Source organism: Arvicola amphibius, chromosome 3 (genome assembly GCF_903992535.2).
Source record: "Arvicola amphibius chromosome 3, mArvAmp1.2, whole genome shotgun sequence".
NCBI lineage: Eukaryota > Metazoa > Chordata > Mammalia > Rodentia > Cricetidae > Arvicola > Arvicola amphibius.
The window spans coordinates 184,979,086-185,002,319 of record NC_052049.1 but is presented as its reverse complement, the minus strand read 5'-3'; the positions used below and the strand labels follow the sequence as shown (position 1 = coordinate 185,002,319).

General features: G+C 48.0%; 1 protein-coding gene across 1 annotated transcript in view; it reads left to right on the top strand.

The window, feature by feature from the left end:
* Positions 1–23,234, top strand: part of Scn5a (sodium voltage-gated channel alpha subunit 5) — a 99,131-nt gene that overhangs the window by 72,691 nt on the left and 3,206 nt on the right. Inside the window, exons 21-27 of the mRNA XM_038322330.1 lie at positions 10,557–10,730; positions 13,224–13,346; positions 15,629–15,910; positions 17,172–17,225; positions 18,199–18,340; positions 18,838–18,938; positions 20,844–21,114. Of these exons, the coding sequence (XP_038178258.1) occupies positions 10,557–10,730; positions 13,224–13,346; positions 15,629–15,910; positions 17,172–17,225; positions 18,199–18,340; positions 18,838–18,938; positions 20,844–21,114 (1,147 nt within the window). The remainder of the gene's footprint in view (positions 1–10,556; positions 10,731–13,223; positions 13,347–15,628; positions 15,911–17,171; positions 17,226–18,198; positions 18,341–18,837; positions 18,939–20,843; positions 21,115–23,234) is intronic.

Genomic DNA, 23,234 nt, shown 5'->3' with positions numbered 1-23,234 from the left:
TTGCTAAAAAACCATGTCAATGATATATTGGGAAAAGAGAAGTCTGCAAATGTTATTTTAAAGGTTTGAGATTGTTTAACAGAAAGCAAACCATATATCCCTTCCAAAGTGCTGAGGGTGGAAAAAAAATTAAGAAAACAGAGATTTTTCAAGAAAAAAAAAAGGAAGAAGCAACAGGAAGTATAGAAAACATAAAACAGTATAGCCAAGCAAGATCACAAGTGTATTTTAATAATAAATGTAACTGGATAAAATTCACTTTTTAAAAGGAAAAGGACTCTGATCTTGAAGAATATCGGCCTTGTATGAAAAACTGACTCAGAAATCCTAAACATGAAACAAAATTTAAGCTAGTTGAATATCCTTTATCCAAAATGCTTGAGTCCAGAAGTGTTACAGATCTTGGAGGCTTGGTCATTTGGAACTATTTGCATAAATTAACCAACCAGTTGAGTAGCCTGAACGCAAATTCCATAAATGTACAAAATTTGGAATTTGGTGTCATATCAGCTCTCAAGAAGCTTTAGATTTATTTTATTTTATTGCACTAGGGATGCATGCTAGTTGCTTTTCTCTTTGCTATAACAAAATACCTGACCAAGAGCATCTTAATGGAGGGAAGGCTGGTTTAGGGTCACCACGTCAGAGCACAGTTCATCGTGGCTGGGAAGGCACTGAAGGCATAGCCGCTGTAGCACAAGGCTGCTTACCCACATCTGGGCTGATCAGGAAGCAGAGAGGGTACTTTTTCCCCTCATCTTGCTTTATCATCCTTCTCTCTTTTCCCCCAACCTGCGGGAATAATGCCACTCACTCCAGAGTGAGCCAATCAACTGCTCAGTTAATCCTGTCTGGAAACACACTTACAGATGTGGCCAGAGATTTGTCTGTGGTAATTTTAGATCCAGTACACTTAGCAATGAAGATCTTGTGTGTGTGTGTGTGTGTGTGTGTGTGTGTGGTGCACATGTATGTGTGCATCTTTCTGTGCATGTCTATGTGCATGTGTCTGTGTGCAGGTGTGTCCATGGAGGTCAAAAGGGCACCAGTTCCCTCTGGAGTTACATATGGTTGGGAGCCACCCAGTGCGGTGCAGGGAACCAAACTCTGGTCCTCTATGAGAGCAGTGCATGCTTGCAAATGGTGAGCCACCTCTCCAGCCCCTGCCTGCATTAAAACATTTTGAATAGCAATAGAATTATTTTCTTTTCTCAGAACAAATTACTTTCTCTCTCATTAACGGACATGACAACAGCAATCAGGGCATTTTTGTTGGTTTGTTAATATTAAACAATGTTGAATTCAAAGTAAAAAGCTTGAAATAAGGCAATGAAGGCCCCAACCTACGATTAAAATACAACTCCTGGGCTGGGGAGACAGCCTAGCAGTTAAAAGCATGGACGACTGCTCTTCAGAGGAGTTTTGGTTCCCCCGCACACATGGGGTGGCTTACAACTGCGTGTAACCCTGATCTTGGGGGATGTGATACCGTCTTGTGTGAGCACCAGGCATGTGAGCTGTGCACAGACAGGCACATGCAGGCAAAACACCCTACACAGGAAAATAAATACAATAGTTTTTAAAAATAAAAAATACAACTAATACGATTATTGCTTAGGATTGTAGAGCAATTAAAACTAAAGGGAAAAAAAAACACTGAGGGAACGCAAAAAAAGAACATTCAAGTGCGAGGGTGCTGATTGTCCCCTGACAGGGTGGTGACGGGTAGAAGGAACAAGGCAGCGAAAGACCCTTAAAAAGTGAAAAAATAATTAACACTCAGATAGATAGAAGTACGTGCCAGGCACTGTTTTAAATCTTTTATAAATATTAATTTCAATTAATTATCACAGGAGTCCTGTGAAATGAGCACCACTGTTAAAACAATTCTACAGGTGAAGAAGCTGCTACAGATACCAAAGCTAGAGGCTGGGGATGCATTTGCCTAGCGTGTGCAAACTCTGCTTTGATCCCCAACACAGAGACGGAGCAAGGGATATACATACATGCATGCATACATGCATGCATACATACATACATACATAGATAAGCAGGCAGGCAGAGGAATATATACATGCATGCATGCATACCTACATAGACACATAGATAAGCAGGAAGGCAGATGGATATATATACATACATGCATACAATCATACACAGACACATAGATAAGCAGGCAGGGAGATGGATACATACATACATACATACATACATACATACATAGAGAAAAACACTGTGGGGTGGCAAACTTGGATAGAGCGTGCTGAGAATAGCATGTGAGATTCAGCCAATGCTGCAATCAGAGGGCAATTTCTAGAGACATTTTTGTCAGTAAATGGAAAGAATAGATTAAGAACTTTTTGTATTTTTACCAGTTTTTTCACAAGCATTTTCACAATCATTGAGATAATTATGTGTTTTTAAAAATCTTTGTTTTATTCATATAAATAGATTTCTTAACAAGGCACCATTCAGACACTTTAGGATTTATCGATATAATGAATATCTTAAATTCGTTACTGAATCCTATTGGCAAGGTATAGTTGGCTTTTTTTTAACTCTTTGATTCTTTGGGGGCCCACACCCAGCTCCCAAAAATAAATGCATACTTATTCTTACTTACAAACGCCCAGCTTTAGCTTGGCTTGTTTCTAGCCAGCTTTTCTTAACTTAAATTCTCCTGTCTACCTTTTGCCTCTGGGCTTTACCTTTCTGTTTTGTATTCCTTCCTTTCCTTATCCACATGGCTGTGTGGCTGGTCCCTGGCTGCCTCTCTCCTTCTTCTTTTGGCTTCTCTTTTTATCTTTTTCTTCTTCTATTTATTCTCTCTGCCTGGCAGCCCTGCTTATCCTTCCTCCTGCCTCACTATTGGCCATTCAGCTCTTTATTAGACCAATCAGATGTTTTAGACAGGCAAAGTAACTCAGCTCCACAGAGTTAAACAAATGCAACATAAAAGAATGCAACACATCTTTGCATTATTAAGCAAATGTGCCACAGCATAAACAAACATAACACATCTTCAACTAATATTCTTCAACATCAAGGGTTTTTTTTTTTTTTCAAAATTTTTGAGTGACCAATTGTTTGATTCAAGGAATTAGAAATACAAGGCCAGACACATAGCTGAGCAGTTAAAGGTCCTTGCCACGCAAGCCTGGATACCTCAGTTCCTGCCCCAAAACCCACGTGAAGGTGGAAGGAGAGAACAGTGCTATATGGTTGTTCTTTGAGCTACACACACACCAGAGCACACCAACCCCCTCTTCCACACAATTATCACTCAATAAAATTGTTTAAAAAATAGAAATGGGGGCTGGAGAGATGGCTCAGTGGTTAAGAGCGCTGCCTGCTCTTCCAAAGGTCCTGAGTTCAATTCCCAGCAACCACATGGTGGCTCACAACCATTTGTAATGGGGTCTGGTGCCCTCTTCTGGCCTGCAGGCATACGCACAGACAGAATATTGTATACATAATAAATAAATAAAATAAATAAATCCTCCATTCTTGGCTTTTAAAAAAAATAGAAATGTAAGAACAAGATAATCCTGAGCAAACCAAAGGATGTGATGAGTGAAATAAAATATAAATTTATGAATTAGAAAATAAATAGCAGATTGGCAATAAAATTCTATAGCTAATTCTGTGAAAATAGAGTCATAAATCACTAGCTAACTTAAGTTCTCATATTTCCTAGGATGGAGTTTCTCAAAATCTGAGAGAAGAGAATAATTTCATTGCTATTTAAAATATTCTAATGTGGAGCCTGGAGAGACTGCTCAGTGGTTAAGAGCATCTGTGCTCTCGTAGAGGACTAGACTTTGGGTCCCAGCCCTCATGGTGGGCAGTGCACAAACACATGACTCCAGAGGGGTTTGATGCCCTCTTCTGGCTTCCATGGTACCTTCACGCATGCAGGTGCACGCACACACACACAATCTTAAAAATAAAATAAAATAGGGCATAAGGGAATGGCTAAGTTGTTAAGAGTGTTCACTTTTCTGGTAGAGAATCTAGGTTCAGTTCCTAGCACCCACATGGCAGCTCATCACTATCTGTAACTCCAGTTTCAGGGATCTGATGCCCTCTACTGACCTCTGTGGGCACTGCACACACATGATACACATACACAGATGCAGCCAAAATACATATGTAAATAAGAGTAGATAAATATTTAAAAAACAAAAGTATAAAAAAATAGTCTAATGTGACGTAGCACAAATTCTAATTGGTCTTAATACAAAGCTGGAGCCAAGATATGGGGTATATGCTGAAAGAGCAGAGAAACAAAGGAGCAAGCCACTAGAGAGACTTAATTCTCAGGTGGAAGGGGCAAGATCCTGTCTCCATCTCCACTTTCCTAGTGTTGGGACCAAAGGCATGAGATCACAAGTGTTGGGATCAAAGGTGTGTGCCACCGCTGCCTGGCCTACATGGTTAACCAGTGGCTATTTCCACCCTCTGATCTTCAGGCAAGCTTTATTTGTTAGAGTACAATCAAAATATCACCACTAAGTATGGAAAAGACGGAGAGTATGTATATATATATATATATATATATATATATATATATATATATTATTTCTGTTAAAATTAAAGCTGATTACAAAACCTTCCAGAATATTGAAAAGAAGACACACCAGTTTCCAGACCTCAGACTCCATACTTAGAAATAATGGTGCATTTACCTGGTAAAATGCAAGCTGGACCCAGTAATAGATTTTAAAGATTAGGTATATCACGTATGTATTCTAAAATGCCAAAATGCTGATAATATCCCAAAATCTATTCTATGTGAATAGAAAAAAGGATAACATACAATTATCTAAATGAAGGCATCAAATCCGATGACGATAGAAATAAAACATTTTCTTAATTTACTGAAAAAGTCAACTATTATCATTAGTTTCTGTCCTCATTAGTGGTAAATCACTTAGCGTTTTCATTAAAGTTAAGGATATGGAAAAACCATTTAACTGCTTTCTAGTACTAATCATAATAATAATATTTAAACACTTACCAGTGTATTTAATTAAATATATTAAAGAAAATCAGTTGACTATAAAAGCAAGAATTGAGGCCGGGCATGGTGGCACACACCTTTAATCTCAGCATTCAGGAGGCAGAGTTCCACAACAGCCTCGCCTATGTAGCAAGTTCCAGGTCAGCCAGAGCTGCATTGTGAGACCCTGGAGAGATGGGGGGGAGGGAGGGAGGGAGGAAGGAGCTAGGAGGGGAGGGAGGGAGAGAGGGAGAAGGAGGGAGAGAGAGAGAGGGAGAGGAAGGGGGAGAGAGAGAGAGAGAGAGAGAGAGAGAGAGAGAGAGAGAGAGAGAGAGAGAGAGAGAGAGCGCTTGAGCCAGGACCTGATTTTGGGTTCCCAGGACTCATGGGAAGCTGGATGTGTTAGCACGCATCTGTGATACCAGCCCTTCAGATGGGAAGTGGAGACAGGAAAACCCCTGAGGCTCGCGGGCCAGCTCATCTGGCCCACACAGCAGCAGATTACAACATGGAAACTGAAGGCTGACAGCCAGGGTTATCTCTGTGACCTCCGCGTGCATACGCTGCACTCATACACATGAACATGCAACACCCAAACACACAGCCACATTGCACACACACAAGAGGTACAGAAATAATCCTGGCAAGGCTGAAGAAATGGCTCAGTGGTTAAGAGCACGGGCTGCTCCTGCCGGAGGTCTGTTTTCAATTCTCAGCGCCCATCCGTAACTGTGGTTCCAGGAGATCCTATGTGCTTTCTGAGGGTACTAGGCATGTATGCAGTACATAGACACACATGCAAGTAAATACTCATGCACATAAAATAAAAGGTAATCATAGCAGTAGAAGGCGGGGCTGTGGCTGCAGCTCAGAAATACAGCACTGCATGAAGCCTGAGTTCACTTCTCCGTGTGGCAAGAAAAAAATGAAATTAATAATAATATTACTTGTGGATAATATAATCATGCAGGGAAAAGTATAATACCATTAAAAACATTACACGGGCCAAGGAGCTGGTTCAGCTGAGGAAGCCCTTGCCACGCAAGCCAGAGGACCTGAATTCAATTCCCGGAGCCCATCAGAGGTGGAGAGAGAAAACCGCTTGACAGACGCATCCTTTGAACTCCACACACACATCACACACCTACCGTGCACACAAACACAACTTTATTTTAACTAATGGAAGAAAGAAGTTTGAAATTGCAGATATAAAAAACAGCCAACTGTAAAGCCAGACACGAAGAGCTGTTACATTAATACTGTCTTATATGGATGGAAACTGTAATACTTCTCTGCTATTTATTCTTTTCCTGTTGTTGAAAATATAAAAATAACTGGTAACAAATATAACAGAATGTAAGAGAGAGGTCTGTTCAGTAAGTATGGAATCTTGCAAGGCATGAAGACAGACAGACTCCATACTGTGGTCTCAGGTAGGAAGGCTCCAGATTAGTCCCCAAACAGGTAATGCAGGGCTGGTGAGAGGACTCAGTAAAGGCAAAGGTGCTTGCACCAAGCCTGAGGGTCCCCGTCGCCCCCGACAACCAGGTCCTTACAGTGGTCCTCTGTGGGGAGCTCCACACATGCCCTATGGCTGCCTGCTCCCCACCTCACAAATTACAAAAGTAATGCTTTTTTTTAAAAGAATAAAGTAGTACTACATTCCAACAATAGAGCTGAATGAATTTGATAAAAAAAAAAAAAACCAGTAAAATTTATCTTCAAAATTTTCCAAAACCGCCAGGAGACAATGGCACACACCTTTAATCCCAGCACTTGGGAGGCAGAGGCAGGTGGATCTCTGTGAGTTCAAGGCCAGCCTGGTCTACAAGAGCTAGTTTCAGGACAGGCTCCAAAGCTACAGAGAAACCCCATCTTGAAAAAACAAACAAAAACAAAAAATTCCCAAACAAAGGAAGGCCATGGGAACAGAGAGTATCCGAGGAACAGTGGAAGGGCTTGACGTGGCTCAGTGACTGAACATGTGTCTAGAAACAGAGCAGGCCCTGGGTTCCATCCCAGCACCAGGAGGAAGAAAACAAACTCACGGCAGAAAGGCCTGGGCTAGAGCTAAACAAATAGAGAAATCTCACATACAGTAAGATTGACTTCTGATTAGTGGATTTTATGCGGATTTTTTAATAAAATGTTGGGGCAGTTGACAAACCACTGAGAAATTTTTATTAAAATATATATTTACTCTTTACCAAATATATATTAGGTTTTTAAAATCATAATATAAAAACAAACCACAAAACTTTGAAGCAGGGGAAGGAGGATTCTTTCCTAGTATCTGAATAGGTGAGGGCATTTTTTAAAAAGACTTTTCTTTTTGTGTTTGTTGTTTTGCCTGCACGCACGCATGTACTGTGTGTGTGTCCGGTGCCTGCAGAGGCTAGGAGAGGGCATTTCAGTCCCCTGCAACTGGAGTTACAGGCGTTTGTCAGCCACCATGTGGGTGCTGGGAATAAGACCCAGGTCTTCTCAAAATACAGCCAGTGCTCTTAACCAGGGAGGCATCTCTCCTATCCCCCACCCTGTGATGGCTTGCTTAATACAATATCAAAGACTGTATTAAGTGGATATTGTAACCAATGATATAACTGTATTCAGTGCTGTGATAATGAACTATGATCCGTGAGATTCAGAGCACACAGCAAACCAGAATAGAGTGCTAGTTGGGCGGGGTGTAAATTGATCTCTTCGGGGGCTTGCTCACAGTCTGTCCCAAACCACACCTTTGTTCTGACATCAGGAGTCTAGAAATCTGTCCTCAACAAACACATTGTTGGCTTTAATGTTGTCCCCGGTAGAGGGAAACTGGGAACAACTGAGATGTGCCTCCTTCGAGAAGACTGACGGGTGTTAATGTGTTCACTTTTAAAAAAGTAAAGGTTTAGAAGATAGTTTGTGTGTGCACATTTGTGTGCGCGTGTGCATGTGCGTGTGCATGTGTGTGCGTGTATGTGTGTGTGTGTGCGTGTATGTGTGTGTGTGTGCATATGTATGTGCATGTGCATGGCTGTGTGTGTGTGTGTGTGTGTGTGTGTGTGCGTGTGCGTGTGTAGATCAGAGGACAGCTTACAGGAGTTGGTTCTCTCCTCCCATCAGGTAGGTCCCAAGGATCTCAAACACCCATATCCTCTGGGTCATCTTACAGAGCCCAGTTGGCTGGTTTTTGAGGCAGGGTCTCACCATGTAGCCCCAGCTTAGTTTGGAACTGGTGAGCCTCTGGCCTCACCACCCCAAGCTCTGGGATGACACCCACCCACCACACCCAGCTTTGTACTGCTCTTAGAGAGGACCCCAGTTCACTTCTCATGTCTGGCAGCTCACCATCAACTATGACTCCAGCTCCAAGGACTCTGATGCCATCTTCTGGCCTCATCGGGCACTGCACTTACATGCACATACCCAGGAGTAAATGCATGATTAAAAAAATAAGGTGTTTTTTTTAAAGCAGTTCTAAAGCAAATGTTTAATGTAGCATATAAAATCACATTGTGTGTATTATGGAATTGAAAATGCCAATTTTGATAATTTCTGTTTTGGGTGTGGGTGTTTCTGTGTGTGTGCATGCACATGTGTGTTTTATTTGTGTATTTGTTTGGGGCTCTGAGCTTGAACACAGAGTCTTTTACATGCTTCTCACTGAGCTATAGTCATAGGCCTTGTTTGATTTGTAAGAAGCACATATTTTTATTTCAGAAAAAATAAAAACACAGACATAAGTAGATGACTAGATCCCCACTTTTATTTTGAAGCCTCCAAGTCCATCTGAGGGCCTGCACTGTGCTATGTGCTGCCCACACAGGCCCAATTAGCCATCCAGAGGCCTCAGCTGTGTGTCCCCAGGCACTGCTCACCATACTCATCCCAGTACCACATCAGAGGCCCTGAAGTCAGACAGGGACCCAGGGGTGACTGAAGGACGCAGCTTCCCAGGCTCCCTGGTGACATGTTGCCTAGACAGGGAGACCCAGAGCACGCTCTGGCTGGAGAGGTAGCTGGAGGAGGAAGGGCAGCCGGATGCCCCGGCAATGTGGCAGTGTCCCTGGTGGCCCCAAGGGATGCTGGGTAGAGACAGGAATGAGGAAAGGGGGAATCTTTTGTTGTCTTTAGTGTGCTGGGGACAGGCGTTGCCAGAGCTTCAGCCATGCCAGGCAGGCGCTTCAGGCTGAGGGGACACACTTTACTCCTAGATTCTGCGGAGAGCCTGTTTTTCATGGGTGTCAGAGCCCAGAGGGTTTGAAGACATTTTTTTGAAAATCCTGCTTTGGCCGGGTGTGGTGGCGCACACTTTTAATCCCAGCACTTGGGAAGCAGAGGCAGGGAGATCTCTGTGAGTTCAAAGATATCCTGATCTACAGAGCAAATTCTAGGCCAGAAAGGGTAATGCAGTGAGACCCTGTCTCAAAACAAGAAATTAATCGATCGGTCAATCAATTAAAAAATAATAAGCGCCGTGTGGCTGGTATTTGGGGGGAATGTCTGAATATCTATATTTTAAAAAGACAGAAATTCTGCTTTGGGCCCAGTGCTGGGTTTGTTTATCTAAGTGTATTCATTATAAGGGGATTTCAGTCATTGTTAGAATGGAGTCCAGTATAAATTCCCATGGAAAATGGTAAATACACAGGATAAGTGGAATAAATACAAAAGTGGAGGGAAAACCGGAGCGCTTTTGCACACTGTCCAGTGGAAGGCTGCAAGCTGAGTGCCTATTCCCTCTCTCTGGCTTAAAATGGGCAAGTCTTGGAAAGCTTAATTTCATTGTTTTATTTATTTTGTTTATTTATTAAATAAATTCAAACTATTTCTTTCCTTTCCTGCACTGGGAATGGAGCCTGGAGTTTCACACATGCTAAGTTACTACAGAGGCATAACCTAGCATTTATTGTTTCTTTGTATCTTTTTTTTTTTAAAGATTTATTTATTTATTATGTATACTACATTCCTCCCCTGTATGCTTGCACGCCAGAAGAGGGCACCAGATCTCATTACAGATGGTTGTGAGCCACCATGTGGTTGCTGGGAATTGAATTCAGGACCTCTGGAAGAGCAGTCAATGCTCTTAACCTCTGAGCCATCTCTCCAGCCCCCTGTATCTTTTTATTTTGAGGCAGGATCTCACAAAGTTCCCCAAGCTAGCCTTGGTATCTCCCCCCACCCACCCACCCCTACCATTCTCTCTCCCTCTCTATCTCTCTCCAGCTAAGACAGGCTTTATGGTCTTCCTGCCTCAGCCTTCCAAGTAGCTGGGATTACAGGCCTGCAGCACCAAGCCCTGCCAGGAACGTGACCCTAAAAGTGTGCTAGCCCAGAACTAACATCTGCTCTTAGCGTAAAGGGAGTACACACCCGGCTCTCCACCTACAGTGAGGACCAGTATCCTGGCCATCCATGGTTGATGGAGAGACACACCTCAATTCCCCCGCTCCTAAGCAGCAGGTGTTGCTAGAAATGATATCCCCTTATCCCCTGCAGAGTGAACTGCCGGGCAGCAATCTGGACTCTGAGCCCCCCACCCCACCCCCGTGTGCCCTGCCCACAGGCCTTCGAGGACATCTACCTGGAGGAGCGGAAGACCATCAAGGTTCTGCTGGAGTATGCCGACAAGATGTTCACCTATGTCTTTGTGTTGGAGATGCTGCTCAAGTGGGTGGCCTACGGCTTCAAGAAGTACTTCACCAACGCCTGGTGCTGGCTGGACTTCCTCATCGTGGACGTGAGTGGGCCCGTGAAGGGGACCCGGGAGGTAGGGGCTCGTGGCCACGCAAGGGGTGGGACAACAGGGCCAGGTGGAAATGGGGGTGCTCGGCTGTGTCGTGTGGTGGGGGAGCAGAAGGAAGCCAGGCGTCTGAAGCCTAGACCTTGGTCGGGAAGGAGGGCAGCTGAGAGCAGAGGCCTGCCTCAGAGCAGGACCTACCTGTGGGAGACAATCCAGAGCAGAGATCTGTTCCTGCCTGGGCCAGGAGCCACAGCGGGACATGCTGACAGGGTGACCAGAGGGAGGAGGTGGAGACACACCTCTGTGCTGAAGTCCCTCCCCAAGGATGGACCGCAGCGGCTCAGGTCCCCTAGACTGAGGACAGGCAGAGACCTCCAGACCCACTTGGGTTGTGGGAGGATATAGGGTAGGCGTAGGTGCAGAGACCCCTGGGAGATTGAGATGGGCATGTTGTGTGAACAGGAGGAAGCATGTACTGTGGCTATATGGACCACTGGACCACTGGGAGACCTTGTCTGCCTGGGCTGTGTCCTGGGATGGCAAGTCCAAGACATGAGATGTTCTCTGAGCTCTCAGTTGGCAGATGGAGTAGGAAGCCCCTTTCCCTGAGCTTCCTGGACTCCAGGGTACTGCAGGATGTGTTTAGGTCAGATGGGTCAAGTTGGGGGGCAGAGAGAATTGGGGGAGACAATGCTCAGGGTGAGGAGCAGCCCTGAATCCACTTTCAGTGAGGGAAGGGAGCTCAGGTTCCCAGATGTGTGTGCATCCATGAGAACAGGAGCTCGGGAGACCAGGTGTGTGTGCGTCCCTGGGAAGGGAGCGTCTCAGGAGCACAGGCGTGTGTGTGTCCCTGGGAAAGGGGTCTCTGTAGCCCTATTGTGCGTCTCTAAGAAGGGAGTCTCAGGAGCCCAAGTGTGTGTATGTCTCTAGTGGTCCCAAGTCTCAGATGACCCCAGGCCTTAGGTGGTCCCAAGTCTCAGTTGGTCCCAGGCCTCAGGTGGTCCTAGGCCCATGTTCAAGGACTATCTTAGGTCTGGAGTCTCAGGCCACCTAGAGGCAGAATGACAGCAGGCAATTAAATAAATAAAAATAAAACCATTGTGGTTGGCGAGATGGCTCAGTCAGTAAAGGCATTTGGTGACCTGAGTTCCAGCCCCCGAACCTATAGAGTGGAAGAACCATCTCCTACAAACCGTCTTCTGATCTCTGCACTTGCACACATGCACTATCACACACTCGCGTGCGCGCACACATACCACACACACACACACACACACACACACACACACAGAGTAAATGTAGAAGATGTTCTTAGATAAGTAAGCACATTAGCTGGGTATGAGAATACAGCCTATAAATCCAGCACTCCAGAGACTGAGGCAGTAGGATTGCTGTGAGTTCCAGGCCAGCCAGGGCTATATAACAAAACCTTGTCTGGGAAAAAGAAAGACATGGGGTGGGGGGGGGCCCAATTTGGTATCATGTTTGAGGATAAATTGACATGGAGAAAAGAAAACGGGGGGGTTGAGGAGGAGACGGGGGCAGGCGTTAGAAGTACAGGCACCAGGCTGTAGGGTGGAGGGGAAGATGCAAGGCAGAACTTTAAATCATCTAGCAGTAATGGGCCCCCTGAGGTGACTTGAGCAGGTCTGAGGGGAGTTAACTCCGTAGGTGTGTGTCAGAACCTTCTACACACTATGCCTGATGCCTTTGAGAAGCCACCCCAGAGTGGCTGGGTGGAGGGAACAGGAGGAGGAAAAGGCACATAGGCCTTTGTGAAAACATGGGCTTTTATTTGGGGTGAAGAGGGAGACTAGCCAGGCCTCTTCCTCCGTGCCCCTTGGCCACCCCTAACACCTAGTGCTTCCCAGCATAGAGAAAGCGTTAGGGCTTTGACTCCTGTGCAGTCCTTCCCATCTCCACAACACCAGGGTAAAAGGCAGTGGTCCAGGTGAGACACCATTTCCGGACTATGTCACTAGGGAGTGCAGAAGTGAGGGTGTTGGCTCTCGGACCTTTAGCATGATGGGGTCCACTGGGGGGAGTTCTGGGGGAAGAACAGAGGGAGCAGAGGCTTCAGTGTCACCCATCCCTGTCTATGTCCTCATAAGACGTCAGAAAGTTACAAAGTCCAGCTTACGGGAAGTGCCCTGTGACTGTCTGGTGCTCGTATGCAACCCGGGACTGCTCTTTCTTCCCCCAAATAGACTTCTTTGGAAGAAAAGAGGATCAACTCAAGCACTGTACTTAGAGACCCAGGTTTTGTCTCTGTTCAGCCACACCAACAGGGTAGAATAGGGATGACATGTCCCAGGCCGAAGGGCCAGTAGACAGGACGGTCTCAGCTTACTCCCGGCCTTCGAAGCTCCAGGAAGCCTGGGCTAGCAGTTAACAGGCTGGTAAAGATTGATCAGCCTACCTAAGAGGAACCAAGAGCCCACCGCCTGTCTCTGGAGCTGTCCCTGCCTCCCCACCCACTCCCTTCTCTAGGTCTCGCTGGTCAGCCTCGTGGCCAACACCTTAGGCTTTGCTGAGATGGGTCCCATCAAGTCACTGCGGACACTGCGGGCACTGCGACCCCTGAGGGCCCTGTCACGATTTGAGGGCATGAGGGTAAGTGGAAGAGCGGGGGACACACCCCTAGCTTCCTGACCAAGAGGCCTGGCCTGGAGCTGGGAGGGCCTCCCCGCTGCCTCTGAGGCCTGTGGTCTAGAACCTTCTACAAAGGGTTCTTCCAGCTTTGGGACGGAACGGGAGCACAGTCTCGCCGACACCCAGGCCCGTCGGCACCAGGGCTCTCTGCCTCCTTGTGTGCCACTCTGCAGGCTGACCTGGAATCCCTCACTTCCTGGTAGGCATGGGCTGCCTTCCCCATGTCCTTACGGGATGGTGAAGGGCAGGGTAGCAAGGGCCAAGGAAGGTGTTGTAAAGTAGGCCGTGTTCTCACCTACAGATGACAGATTGCCGAGTTTAAATCCCTGGCTTAGCGAATGCTTTTGTGAGCATACAGGCATTTAGGGAATGCCACATTTTACCAAAGAATGTGAGCATATAAGGAAAATTCTAATATCTTTTTAAAGTATGTGTGTGCGTGCGTGCGTGTGATACACTCGTGAGCATGGAGGCCCACGGGCCATGGCATGCATGTGGAGATCAGAGAACAACTTTCAGGAATTGGCTGTGTCCACCTACCCTGGGTTCAGGGGACCAAACTCAAGTTTTTGGGCTCACACGTTTATTGGCTGGACTATCTCTGCAACCCTGTTTCTTTTATAGTTTAGCATCCAAAGTAACAGATTTCTCCATGACATTTTTACATATACTTAGATCCTGTCAGCTCCCCCACCTCCTGTCTCCCTGCCCCCACCCCTTCTTGTCCCCTTCTGTCCCCTTCCCATTTTAATATCGTGTGTGTCTGTTAGTCCTCTCCCTTAAAGCTCCTCCCCCACCCCTCACGGGCCCCCTTTCAGGTCTCTCCACACACTCAGACACACATAGATACACATATATGAAAGTTAGAAGCCAGATCCACTATGAGAGGGAAGCAGCAATATTTGTCTGCCTGAGACTGGGTCACCTCACTTTATATCTTCCAGTTCCATCCATTTTTATGAGGTGAATTTTAAAGCCCCCAAGAAAAACTGTGAGGGCAGGCGGGGGGTGGGAGTGTCTCTAGCAGAGTATTTGCTTCCTTGGGTTTGACACCCTGCCCCCAGCACTGAAAAGGCATTAGCTATGATATGTAACAAGAAGAAAACCCCACTCATGCATATGTATATTCGTGTGTGTGCACGTGCAAGCATGTGAGTATCTGTGTCTGTGTCTGTGTGTTTTAACATACGTAATTCTTCATGGCTTCGGAGAACTCTGTCTGTTGTCGTCCCCTGCCCCAGCAGGTACCATCACACAGCTCACCATTTGGCTGATGGCTTTGAACCTTGCCCACACCACAATTCATTGCACTGCCTAGTCCTGGCAGGAACTCACCCACAAGGGAGCAATAGGACCAGAGTTAAATGTCTCTTTGGGAGCCAAGGACACTTGATTCCAGGGGGACAGAGTGATGCTAGGTGCCAGGAATGCCTCTGATGTGGCTGCTGGCTACAGTGCCAGCCAAGGGCAAACTCCTGGGGTTTCTGCGGAAAGCCTGGTGCCCTGGGGGAGCTGGGTTTCCCACCTGCTCCAGGATGTGCTATCTGCTTTAGAATGTCATCCCTATCTTGACTCGGACCCTCGGTGCCACAACAGAATCCACCCCAGCTCCACTTCTATCTGTGTGGTCAATAGCTTCGTGGCTCATGGGCAGCTGGGACCATGACTGGGCCCGAGTTTCCCAAATGTATCAGTCAGGAAGCCACCTTCTGGAAGCTCAGGAAGAGTGTACGGAGTCATATAGCACTCTGCAGACATAGCAAGGGGTCCCCTGGATATACTTCAGGGGGACCCCTTCCTCTCCCAGTAGCGGCAGCCCTAAAATAAATGGGAAGTTTAGCACAGAGAACTCAGGACCAGCAGGACTGACACAGGACCTAAAGCCTTCAGCTCTGTCTAAGCCTGTCCTGCCCATTGGACTCCTGGCAGCCTCAACCAGCAGAGATGCCATTTTTATGAAAATTGAGTTTTTCAGATCATAGCTGAAAGTAAAAGGGGGCTGGAAGGGGAAAGGCTGAAGTATTCCGGAGTTACCTCAGCATTTAGGCGTAGATAAAAAGGCCTCCTGATTCTCTCCGACTTCCCTCACTTGCCGCCAGCGCTCTGGCTATGGGAAGACTCCGCACTCCCACCCCCACAGCCACCTGTGGCCAGCAAGTTTAGTCAGCAGGGGTGGGGGAGGTCTTGGAAAGAGCACGTGCTCCAGGCCACCCCAAGAACCGAGTCCGTTCTCTGTCCATGAGGTGGTGGTCAACGCGTTGGTGGGCGCCATCCCCTCCATCATGAACGTCCTCCTCGTCTGCCTCATCTTCTGGCTCATCTTCAGCATCATGGGCGTGAACCTCTTCGCCGGGAAGTTTGGGAGGTGCATCAACCAGACGGAGGGCGACCTGCCTCTCAACTACACCATCGTCAACAACAAGAGCGAGTGTGAGTCCTTCAACGTGACCGGAGAGCTGTACTGGACCAAGGTGAAGGTCAACTTCGACAACGTGGGGGCTGGATACCTGGCCCTTCTGCAGGTGGTGAGTACGGGAGAACAAGTGTCCCCTTCCTCCGTTGGTGCTTTGGAAATGTGTCCCTCACCCTGGTGTGGGCAGGAGCAGGGCATCCTGGGTCCCTGAAGTAGGGTTTCGGGGCCCAAAGAGGTTATAATTTCCCAGAGTCTCTGTTTGATCAAGTCTACACTGCCCAAGGTGTGTGGGGATCAAGCCAGCACTGGAAAGGACCAGCTCCCTAGCTGCCAATCAAATTGACCTCTTTAGGTGTCACAGGCTAGATACCAAAGACTACTTACTGACTCCCCAGGGACTGAGCTAGTAGGAAACGTGTGATCGGCCACCTCCATAATAAACTACCTTGGGCTGTTTAAAGGAATACAGTTGAGACGGGGACATCTAACTGACATGTGCAAGGTCCTGGATTCCTGACCACCACCCCACCCCCAAAAGGGGCATGTTTGTTCCCTCTTTGATGTGCGGGTTCTCTGAGAAGCCCATTTACTCTGTGAGCAGGATGGTACAGCGGTTGTAGCACCTGCCGTGAAATCAACCCACGGGGATGGGGAGACAGCTTGGTCAATAACGCGCTTTTCCACGCAAGCATGGGGACCTGAGTTCAGATTCAGGCACCCACATCAAAAACCAGCTCTACGTAGTGGCACGTGCCTGTAAACACAGCACTGGGGAGGTGGAGACAGGAGGATGGCTGGGGCTTGCTGGCCAGCCAGTCTCGCCAAACCAGCAAGCTCCAGGGCTCTCTGTCTTGCCTGCACTGTGTGTGTTCTGTAACACTATGTATGGCTCTTGAATCTCCTCCCGCTGGTCACACCATAGTGGTGGGAATGGGTCATGGTGGGAATAGTTACATCAGAGAATTTGGAAAATATGTTAGGGATTTTTTTTTCTTTCCTTCTGGAAAACAAGTTGTTAGCCACTCACCAGAGCAGGGGTAAAAGGATCCCGTGGTTCCAGGCAGGACACAGCTGGTCAGGTCAGCCCTGGGGTCAGTCTTTGAGCAAGGCCACTGTCTGGACCCTGTGATGTGTTAGAATCTGAAGTGTGTGTTCTTGAGTGGACCTTCTCCTGGCCTTACCCTTCCCGAGGCCTCAACTGAGGAGCCTCACACCGCCTTCTTGGGGTTTCTGCTCGTCCTCTACTCCTCCATTCCTAGCCCCACTGAAGGCCTTTCCCCGGGCCACTCAGCCTTTTGGAGACTGTCTCCAGCCCTCCTCTATAGCTGAAGCACGTGCCAAGTCTGGTCACCATCATTCTCTGTTCCTCACAGGCGACGTTTAAAGGCTGGATGGACATCATGTATGCAGCCGTGGACTCCAGAGGGGTAGGTGGTCTCTAGCGGCTCCCAACAAAACCAGCATCTAAGGCTTCTGGCCTCGTGGGAGGAGGAGCAGGATTTGCTCGGGTCAGCCTCAGGTTCAGCTTCTCAGGGATGCTCAGGCCTGGCCCTGCAGCAAGACCATGTGGTCTTCGGTGGAGTCCCCAAATTCTCAACACGTCTCAGAGCCAACCCACTGTAGTTTACTCATCCTCAGCCAGGAGAGGGGCAGCAGAGATGGAGATGAGTTTGTCCTTGTCCTTGTGTCCAGCCCAGTCGTACTGATGACTGAGGGACAATGGAGGGGCCTCCCTGTAGAAGGAGCAGCGGGCCGCCTCCCTGCTGCCCAGCTTGCAGCCACTGGCTAGCTTTACCCAGAATAATTACACAGAAACTGTATTCTTTTAAACACTGCCTGGCCCATCAGTTTCAGCCTCCCATTGGCTAATTCTCACATCTTGCTTTAACCCACATTTAGTAATCTGTGTACCACCATGAAGTGGTGGCTTACCGGGAAGATTCTAACCAGTCTTGGGTAGGCGAAGCACTGTGACTGCCTGAGGCGTCTGCCTGGCTCTGCTTTCTCTCTCCCACAGTTCTGTTCTGTTTACTCCGCCTACCTAATTTTCTGTCCTATTAAAGGGCCAAGGCAGTTTCTTTATTAACCAATGAAAGTAACACATAGACAGATGACCCTTCTCCATCACCTCCCATTGGCTCAGGGACTGTACACGCGCCGATATGACATCACCCCTTAGCGTGGCATGCCAGATGTCCTTGCCTGCCACCGTCACCTGCACACAGGTCTACTACTCTTCCCTGGCTACCACCTCCACTCTGATCGCAGCCAGTCAGAGTCCCGTACACCTGCAATGGTGACAGCCCTCTGGACACAGACACACGCATATGCCCGACAGCCCCCACTGCAGCCCCATCCTCCTGTGTGCCCACCCTGCCTGCTCTGCTCTCTCCTCTGCAGTATGAGGAGCAGCCGCAGTGGGAGTACAACCTCTACATGTACATCTACTTCGTCGTCTTCATCATCTTCGGCTCCTTCTTCACCCTGAACCTGTTCATTGGTGTCATCATCGATAACTTCAACCAGCAGAAGAAAAAGATACGTAGAGCACTGGCTCCCCCTGAGGGGGTGGGGCAGGGAGGACTGCGTGCTCTCTTGGGGATGAGCCTCCTCTCTATTCTGAGGAGATACGGTAGGGAGGGTGTAGACGGGCCATGGAGAACAGAGGGACGCTGGCCCGTCTCTGCCTTCCCTCAGGCAGCTAAGAGATTCGGGGAGTTAGTTTAAACTGTTAGCCCCATCTGTGATCAAGAGTGGGGCTGTGCAGAGGCCCAGGGAGACATGCCAAAGAGGCCACCATTAAGCTGTAGCCAAACTGAGTGAGATGCTCAGAGAGATACCTAGGTCCTGCTGACTGGGCCAAGGGAAATGTTCACAATACCATAAGGATTTCCCAGGGACCAGGAACAGGGAGGGATCTGAAAAGGCAGATTTGGGGGGGGATAGGAAGTTCTGAAGTTGTTGAGCTTGGCACCTTCACACGGGAGGCAGGATCCTGAGAACCCCCGAATTATGCTGGTGTTGTCTTTCTATACTTAGGGGGCCAGGACATCTTCATGACAGAGGAGCAGAAGAAGTACTACAACGCCATGAAGAAGCTGGGCTCCAAGAAGCCCCAGAAGCCCATCCCGCGGCCCCTGGTAAGCCAGGCTCTCTGGCAGAGCTGGGGACGGTCTTCTCAGGAGACCTGGGAGCCTTCCCCAAAGCCAGCCATCAGGAGCCCCAGTCTTCAGCCCAGCTGAGAGGCACTCTCAGGTTCTCACCCACACAGAGGTCTGAGTCTCACACAGAGACTGAGGAAGGCTTGAGGCAGTGACACCAAGGGCACACAGCGTAGTCACAGGGACTCAGCCGCTTCCAGTGAGCCCCTCCTTCCTTTCGAGGTGCAGGTTCTTCCCAGGGAATGGAGTGAGCTTTTACATCCCTACCCCCACTCATAGTCCCATCTTCAGGACAGCGGTAATCAGAGAACCGTTTCCCTTATGAACAGAGCCAGGGTGGGCACTGGGCTCTCTGCTAGCCTGACTCCACCAAGCCATTCTAAAAAGCAGGATGAGGAATTGAGTCATGTGTAATTTCAGCATCTGGGAGGCAGAGGCAGGAGGATCTCTGTGAGTTCAATACCAGCCAGGACTACATACTGAGACCCTGCCCTAAAAACAGACAAACAAACAAAAACTGGGACTGGGGGCTATTCAAAGTAATTTGGTGAGATGATCCTAAACCACCAGCCGATTGGACAGGCCCAGAGTTTCAAACCTTTCATTTGATTCCTCCCTGCTCACCCTGTCCTCTACTAGATGGGGGGGGGGGGTGAGTGAGCGACAGAGACAGAGTATGTGTGTATGAGAGAGAGACAGAGTATGTGTGTGTGAACGAGAGAGACTGTGTGTGTGTGTGTGTGAGAGAGAGAGAGAGAGAGAGAGAGAGAGAGAGAGAGAGAGAGAGAGAGAGAGGAGAACATAGTTTTAATCCTGTCTCTTCTTCCAAATAACCTGGGCTCATTTACAATAAACATAGAGTAGCTGGAGAGATTGCTAAGTGGTTAAGACCATGTACTAGCCGGGCGGTGATGGCGCACGCCTTTAATCCCAGCACTCAGGAGACAGAGGCAGGTGGATCTCTATGAGTTTGGGGCCAGCCTGGTCTATAAGAGCTAGTTCCAGGACAGGCATCAAAACTACAGAGAAACCCTGTCTTGGGGGCGGGAGGGAGTATGTACTGCTCTTGTAGAGGACCTGAATTCAGTTCCCAGCACCCACATTAGACAGCTCACAAGCACCTGTAACTCCAGCTCCAGGGGTCCAATAACATTTTCTGTATTCCATAGACACCTGCACTCACATACCTACATGCAGGCACACGAATATACACATTTTAAAAACAAAACGTTTTTAAAACATATAAAATAACTTTATTCGGTAGAATAAATAACATTCATTTCATTAAAAAGCATAGAGAAAAACATGCAAATTTGAAGGCATAAACAAGTACTGGGATTGAAGTTTAAATTTGACCTTGAACCTCCAGGATATAAAACTAAAAAGCAGCTCAGTGGGGGCTGAAGAAACGGCTCAGTGGTTAAGAGCACTAACTGCTCTTCCGGAGGACCCAGGTTCAATTCTTAGCACCCACATGACATCCCATAACTTTTTATAACTCCAGTTCCAGGGGATCTGATACCTTCACACTAATGCACATAAAAATAGAGTTAAATATTTCAAAAAAAAAAAAAAGAGCAGCACAGTGGATGGTGTGCTGAAACCCAGGATAAAAGTCTACCTGAAGGTCCACCTGAAGTCTACCGGGATGGCCTGGTGGAGGGGGGAGTCTCAGGACTGGGCCTCGGTGCCTAGAGGGGATAGGGTTTAGGCAGGTGGGCCAGCTGCTCTACCTCCATGGTTTCTTCCTCTACATGTGTGATACAGTGGTGGGGGAGCTGTAGCCCTCAGAGGGTGGTGAGTAGGATGCAGGTTGTCTGGGCTGACTGGCAGCAGAGTCTCCTAGGGTCCCTGCTGCACTGAGCCCCTCACTTCTTCTTCTAGAACAAGTACCAGGGCTTCATATTCGACATTGTGACCAAGCAGGCCTTCGACGTCACCATCATGTTCCTCATCTGTTTAAACATGGTGACCATGATGGTGGAGACGGATGACCAGAGCCCTGAGAAGGTCAACATCCTAGCTAAGATCAACCTGCTCTTCGTGGCCATCTTCACGGGCGAGTGCATCGTCAAGATGGCTGCCCTGCGCCACTATTACTTCACCAACAGCTGGAACATCTTCGACTTCGTGGTTGTCATCCTGTCCATCGTGGGTGCGTATGCAAGTTGGCTGGACCGAGAAGTCCTGCCCAGGCCATGCTTCTAATCCAGCCCTCTGTTCTCTGCCACCTTCTTTCTCTGTATTCCTCACGTCCCCCTTCTTTCCCCTCCCTCCCTCCCTCTCTCCCTCCCTCCCTCCCTCTCTCCTTCCCTCCCTTCCTCTTTCCGTCCCTCCCTCCCTCCCTCCTTCCCTCCCTTCCTCTCTTTCTCTGTCACACACACAAACACACACACACACACAGAGATGTACACATCACTCTAAATAGAACTTGTCTGGGAGAGCGCATTCAAGCCAAAGTGGCCAACCTGAAGATAGCCATCCTGACCCTATCCTCCCTGGGACACAGCTATGTGAACACTTCAAGGTTGAGGCTAGGAAAAGGAGTGGCCACTGTAGAGACTCCCCTACCCTCCAGACAGAGGCTTACAACCAGGCTGAAAGAAGAAGAGGCAAGTTGATTCCCTAAGAATGAGAGGTAGATTGCCTGATAGTGTAGGAGACATAAATCATTCCTTCATTCCTGGGAGATAAAAATCCTACAGTCTGACTTGTGTGCTAAGTCCCCTGAGGAGGGACAATGCAGGACGAGAGCATAACAGACAAGGCCCTCACGATGTCTGTTCAGCCCCAGAACCCAAATTCTTGTGACAGCTTTATTGAGATGTGATTCATGTACTATAAAATTCACAGAAGGTTAACTTAAAATTCACTTGATGGAGAACATTCTGTGGATGGATTTCAGTGCCATTAGGCACTGCTTCACACCAGGGATATGTTCTGTGGAAAATGTGTCATTAGGCGGTTTCGTCATTATGAGAGCATCACAGGATTTGTCTAACACAAAGACAGCCACAAGGTCACTGGGCAGTACGATCCTGTAGGACCATTGTCACGCTATGGCCTGCACTGGCTTGACGACTGTTATGTGGAACACGATTGTCACCAAACTGAGCAACCATTCCTCTGTGTAGTGCTAGACAACCCCCAAGAGAGACTCGGGCCACTGGTAACCCCTCTCCATGTCCACTCTCCTTCCACGCCTGCCAAGCACCAATCTAAAATATTCAAGAATTTTCAAACCGTTTTCCAAAGGGTTTGCACCTTTTCACATACTCAGCATTGGTGGTCGGAACTCCCGTTGATCCACCTCCTCACCGGCACACACGATGGCTTTTTATGATGGCTACAGCCGTCCCGGAGAAAGTGCTCCTCATTGGCGTTTGTTTCTAATGCCCTGGTGACGGATGAAACCGAATGTCTCTTCCTGTGCTCACTAGCCTTTCATTTATCTTCCATAGAGAACAGCTGCTCAAAAACTTTTGTTCGTTTTAAAAATTAGAGTATTTTATCTTTTTTATTGTTGAATTGCAAGAGTGCTTTATCTATTCAACTTTCTAGTCCCTTATCAAATATACAAATCAAAAATATTCCCTCCCTCTCTCTCTGTTTTCCTGCTTTTGTGATATCTATTGGAGCATGGGTGTTTTAATTTCCACGAAGTCTAATTTTGACCGTAGATATTTTCCTTTGTTGCTGGGCTCAGGGTCCAAATGCTTGGCCCCCACTCCATTCCTATGAGTGCACATCTGCCTTTGGAATCACCCCGCCTTTGCCTTTCTGCCATAAATGTCATCTACATCTAAACAGAGGTTAAGACAGGCATTCCTGCTGTGGCGGAGATGCGCAGGCATTTAGAACTTAAAGTAGGCTCAGAAATGCCCCTAAAGCCCCAGGTGGAGGTAAGGAGGGCAGTGTGCCTCAGGGGGCCGCAGGGCAGTGTGCCCCAGGGGCCACAGGGCAGTGTGCCCCAAGAGGCCGCAGGGCAGTGTGCCCCAAGAGGCCGCAGGGCAGTGTGCCACATGGGGTCACAGGGCAGTGTGCCTCATTGGGCCGCAGGGCCTTGTGCCCCACGGGGCCAGAGGGCAGTGTGCCTGTGCCTCATGGGGCCGCAGGGCAGTGTCTGGATGCATTAAGAGGAAATGGGCTAGGGGTAGAGCTGAGATTTTACATCTCCAATAAAGCCTCCAGGAGAGCCCTAGGTTGCTGGTCCTTGGCCCATACTTTAAGCAGTGAGGAATGGGAAGGCTTCAGCTCTGGTTCCTGCTGGAGTGC